This window comes from Leuciscus leuciscus (genome assembly GCF_965113295.1).
Source record: "Leuciscus leuciscus genome assembly, chromosome: 25".
NCBI lineage: Eukaryota > Metazoa > Chordata > Actinopteri > Cypriniformes > Leuciscidae > Leuciscus > Leuciscus leuciscus.
The window spans coordinates 28,806,055-28,811,054 of NC_138724.1; the positions used below are offsets into that span (position 1 = coordinate 28,806,055).

The following is a 5,000-nucleotide window of genomic DNA, read 5'->3' on the forward strand; positions in this document are numbered from 1 at the left end:
CATCACACCAGAAATCACAGTCAAGTGCACTGCATTATGGGATGAAATGTCCCACATAGTGTGCTATGGTTGTATACTACAAATTTTGAGGAATGCATTGAGAACAGTGTTGGGGGAAATTACTTTGAAAAGTTATGCATTACAATATTGCGTTACTCTCTTAAAAAATAACTAATTGCGTTACTCCCTTAAAAAGTAACTAATTGCGTTACTTAGTTACTTTTTTAGAAAAGTAATGCATTACAAAATTGCGTTACTCCCTTAAAAAATAACTAATTGCGTTACTCCCTTAAAAAGTAACTAATTGCGTTACTTAGTTACTTTTTTAGAAAAGTAATGCATTACAATATTGCGTTACTCCTTTAAAAAGTAACTAATTGCGTTACTTAGCTACGTTTTTATAAAAGTAATGTATTACAATATTGTTACTCCCTTAAAAAGTAACTAATTGCGTACTTAGTTACTTTTTTAGAAAAGTAATGCATTAGGGCATTGCGTTACTCCCTTAAAAAGTAACTAATTGCGTACTTAGTTACTTTTTTAGAAAAGTAATGCATTAGGGCATTGCGTTACTCCCTTAAAAAGTAACTAATTGCGTTACTTAGTTACTTTTTTATAAAAATAATGCGTTACGTTACTTTTGCGTTACTTTTTTTTCCACCTGGGCTGGGGTTGTTTTTCTATAACAAAAAAAGTTAAAATTTTTGGGCAAATGTAAAGACCAAAGTGTAATAATCCTCAGGCTGAAGGAAATGCAGATTTACTCCGGTACAGTAGAGGGCGCTGCTCAAGCAAACCTTTCAGCTGCTGCTGTTCTGGATCACCGAAGAATAGGATGCAGGGGAAAAAAGTTTAACACTTACTTTACCAATAAAAACAAAACAATCTATAGTAATTTTTGGTTTAAAAAAATTTGCTTATGGTTTAACTGAATCATCGAAGTTCAGAAGAAAGTACATTGGTCAATAAAATGAGATTAGATGCATAAAAATGTATGTTTTATTTAACAAATTTAGTTATTGGAGGTCTGCATAGTATTCAGATTCTGCATTTCACTGATTTTATTCATATTATTAAATAAGATTCAATACAGAATATTGAATCTTTTTTGTGCAAAAGGCACGCTCACATTTAGTCTAGAACTATAACCATCATGTTCACACACAACGCCTTTGGACAAGAGAGCTGTCAGGTAATTAAAGGAGAAAACAAAGTAACTTGCATTACTTATTTGAAAAAGTAACTCAGATATTTTGTTGTAAATTTTAAAAGAAATGCGTTACTTTACCAGTTACTTGAAAAAGTAATCCGATTACGTAACTCAAGTTACTTGTAATGCATTTCCCCCAAGACTGATTGAGAACAATTACATATATGCAAACGTTACTGTAAAACAGTATTAGAATGGTTGTAATGTTATTCCACTCTTTTATCCTCAGCGTTTCAACGAGCTCATCACGCCCTCGCTGGACCTTCCCAAATCCAGACGGGAACAGGAGAAAACTCAGGCCATTTTCTCAGCCGACGGCGAGACTCTTCGCCAGCGAAACGCCCCGAACAAAGACGGGTACTTACCCGTCAGCGAGAAAGAGTCGCACTGTTAGCCTGTCCGTCCCGTGACGGACCACTGCATGTTTCCCCGAGGGTGGTGCTTCAAAACCTTCCCATGATACCTCACACAGTACTGGCAGCCAAATACGCCTTACGACACGCCAGGATGACCCTCGACCTCTCGAGTCTGTGAGAGGATCTGAAGATCCTTCTGATTTCATGCTTGCTCTCGTTGCTCAGAGGGTTAAAGCCAGTAAGTGTCAATATTATAGACAGCAGAATGTTGAAACACTGTTTGCAACCCGTTTTACTTCTGTCAAATAATCACACTTATTTTAAAGTAAAACATAATGTTTGATGTCTCTTCTGGATTTAACTTTTTTGATCAGACTGGCAAAAGCTACACAAATAATATAAAAAATAAAATAAAATAAAAATTATATATATAAAAAATTGTTTCCCATTTTTTTATATAGAATTTTGTGTAATTTTTGCCACTTTATATACATTCATAATAATTCTATAATTCTATACATTTTATTGGATTTGCATTAAATTGATCAGACTGGCAAAAGTTACACAAAATTATATAAGAAATGGAAGAAGAAAAAATTATATATATATATATAAATGTGTTCCCATTTTTTTAACATAATTTTCTGTAATTTTTGCCACTTTATATATTTTTATAATAATTATATAATTATGTATTTACATTTTTATAGGATTTGCATTAAATTGATTAGACTGGCAAAAGTTACACAAAATTGTATCAAGAATTATATATATATAATATATATTCCATTTTTAATTTACATTTGTGTAACTTTTGCTATTTTATATATTCATAATAATTATACATTTTTAATTGGATATCATTTTTGTTCAAATTATCACAGAAGTACTGGGATAGAAGATTATAGTTCGGATATAAACTCTGATGTCTACGGAAGCGTAAATCACCTTTTGAAAGTAACTTTTTGAAAGTAAAGATTGAATCAATTACATCGTTACACCAGTAGGTGGCGACAAGTGACTGTTAAAATATATTTGTCAATGAATCATTCATTCATTAAGAGAGATTTGTTCAAAAACGCTGATTCACCCAGTAATGAAACAAGTGAAGTATTTTTGAGTGAGTCATTGAATCATTCACTCAACCCGATTAATTTTTTTTTATTATTATTCAAATTTATTAAATCAACTGTTTTGTTTAGTCGTCTATTCAGAATCGTGGGAGAATCGTGATCTCTATTTTAAACAATTTATCCAGAATCGTGCAGCTCTTATATAATGTAATTTCAAACCTGTTTTTCTTTGACTTTATTTCTTCTGCTTTCAGTAATATTGACACTTTAAAAGTTGAACTTTTAAAAGTTGACAATCTGAGTAGATTGGGAAGAAACGGGAAGATCCTTGCAATTCACCCTAAAAAGCCTTTTGGATCTTCAAATGATGGGTGGAAGGATTTGCATAAGCTGTTTAGCTCTAGTGTTGTTAATTAAGGAAAAGTACACTCAAAAAATGCGAATTTTTTCATCGTTTACGCACCCTCATGTCTTTCCAAAGCTGCATTTCTTCAGTGGAACACAAAAAGAACCTAGTCAGTGATTTCATTGTATTTTATTTTGTGTTCTAGAGGAGAAAAAGTACGTTTTGAACGACATGAGTCCAGTGAATAACACAACTTTCATTTTTTTGTGAACTATTTCCTCCATCAAACCCTTTGCCCAGCCGGTGGCAGAGAGGAACGCAATCAAAATAGATGTTGGAAACCGAAACTGGAGTGTCTTTAGGACTGTTTCAGTTCATACAATCAATGCATCTGCTTTCTAAGGAAGCAAAACAGTGTTTTTTAGAATCCATGTGGATGTGCATTATAAATACAGCAAAGCCTGTGAGGTTTTATACTCAGAATGCATTCGTTATTAAAGCCTATGAAGATGTTAGATGTTAAATGCAGAATCTGAACGAGGAGGAATACATGATGTGAAACGGTTACGGTGTTACACAGGGTTATTGATCAATACTTTTGTGCACTTGAGAGTGTTTTAGGATATAAATCATTGTATCTCACGATTTTGTATTTTTATTGCGAAACTTTATTAAAAGCAGAGTACGGTTGTCGTCTAGAATTTAACAAATGTGTGATAAATGTGTAAAATTTTAACGTCTGCACAAATCAATCAGATTGATCAGATGTGGGTGTGTTCTCTGGTACATGTTGTGATGACGTATATGAAGTGTCCTGTAAGCAGACCAACCGCAGTCTTTGTGTATATAACCTGTACAGAAAGCTTGAGTTTTGGTTTTACAACTTTGTAAATGTGTTACATTTGAGCCAGATATACTGTATTACTCATGTACATTACATCGATTAAAGAAAAAACTGGTATGCACTAGTTTGCGTAATATTTAATCCAGCATTTGTATTCAGACAGGAACGGATCAGTGCAGCAAACGGCTGTTGCATTAACATAAGTATTAACATACTTTGGATGAAAGTTTGACCCTAACCCTAACGTTGCATCCCTAAATTGAAATGCACGTGCTTTGCTAAAAGTATTTTTTCCTCTTAAAATTCAACTTTATTTGCATTTGCATGAACACAAGCATGCAACGCTAAATATGCTCTCTAAGGAGCGAAATCATAGCATTTAGAGGTTAAATATGATAAAATATCAACAATAAAATAGGATAAAATCAATGTCAGTTTTATGCTAATGTAAGATTTCTTGTATTAACCCCTTATGAATACTTGACTTCTCATCTAAGTCACTTTGGACACAAGTTTTTACATGTAAATGCATCTCTCTGATGACAATATTGCAACACAAGGTTAAATAGGATAAAATATCAACAGTAAAGTATGTAAATAGTTTGAAAATCGCCTCAATAATTATTATTTACGTGCATTTAAGAGCTGTTTAAATGTGTTATCGATTTAGTACAGTATTATAATATTGTGAAAATAGCCTGAATAATGATTATGTACATTTGAGAGTCGTTTAAATGTGTTATAGATTTAGTTCAGTATTATAATATTATAATATTGTGAACAAAGCCTCAATAGGCCTATTTACGTGAATTTAAGAGCTGTTTAAATGTGTTATAGATATAGTTCAGTATTCAATATGTTGAAGTATAATTCCAGAGGTAAACTTAACAGCATCGGACTTTAATATAATCGAATCTCACGTACTTCTGAGTGTTTTGATCCGTTTTGTGAACGCATTGCAGTTCCCCTGAGCGCCTCGCGGGGGCGCCAGAGCCCCTCCCTCTCTCTCTGCGGATCCGGTCAGTGTTTACGGAAGTGACGCCTGACGTGACGTGTCATTTTCCGCACAGGCATTATGGGGATCCAGGAATGAAGAAAAAAACCATGAAACTCAGGCGAGAAGCGCACGTATAGATCATAAACATCATACAGAGCCTCTCGATCATCACGA

General features: G+C 33.5%; 2 protein-coding genes across 2 annotated transcripts in view; both read left to right on the forward strand.

Moving 5' to 3' along the window:
* slc6a13 (solute carrier family 6 member 13) overlaps positions 1–3,946 on the forward strand; it is a 29,332-nt gene extending 25,386 nt beyond the window's left edge. The window contains exon 15 of the mRNA XM_082160671.1: positions 1,440–3,946. Coding sequence (XP_082016797.1) covers positions 1,440–1,604 — 165 coding nt within the window. The 3' untranslated portion in view covers positions 1,605–3,946. The remainder of the gene's footprint in view (positions 1–1,439) is intronic.
* A 911-nt stretch (positions 3,947–4,857) lies between these two features.
* Positions 4,858–5,000, forward strand: part of LOC309491205 (protein MON2 homolog) — a 22,373-nt gene continuing 22,230 nt past the window's right edge. Inside the window, exon 1 of the mRNA XM_082160656.1 lies at positions 4,858–5,000. This exon is cut by the window's right edge and continues 290 nt beyond it. The gene's annotated coding sequence lies outside the window, so the exon portion shown is untranslated.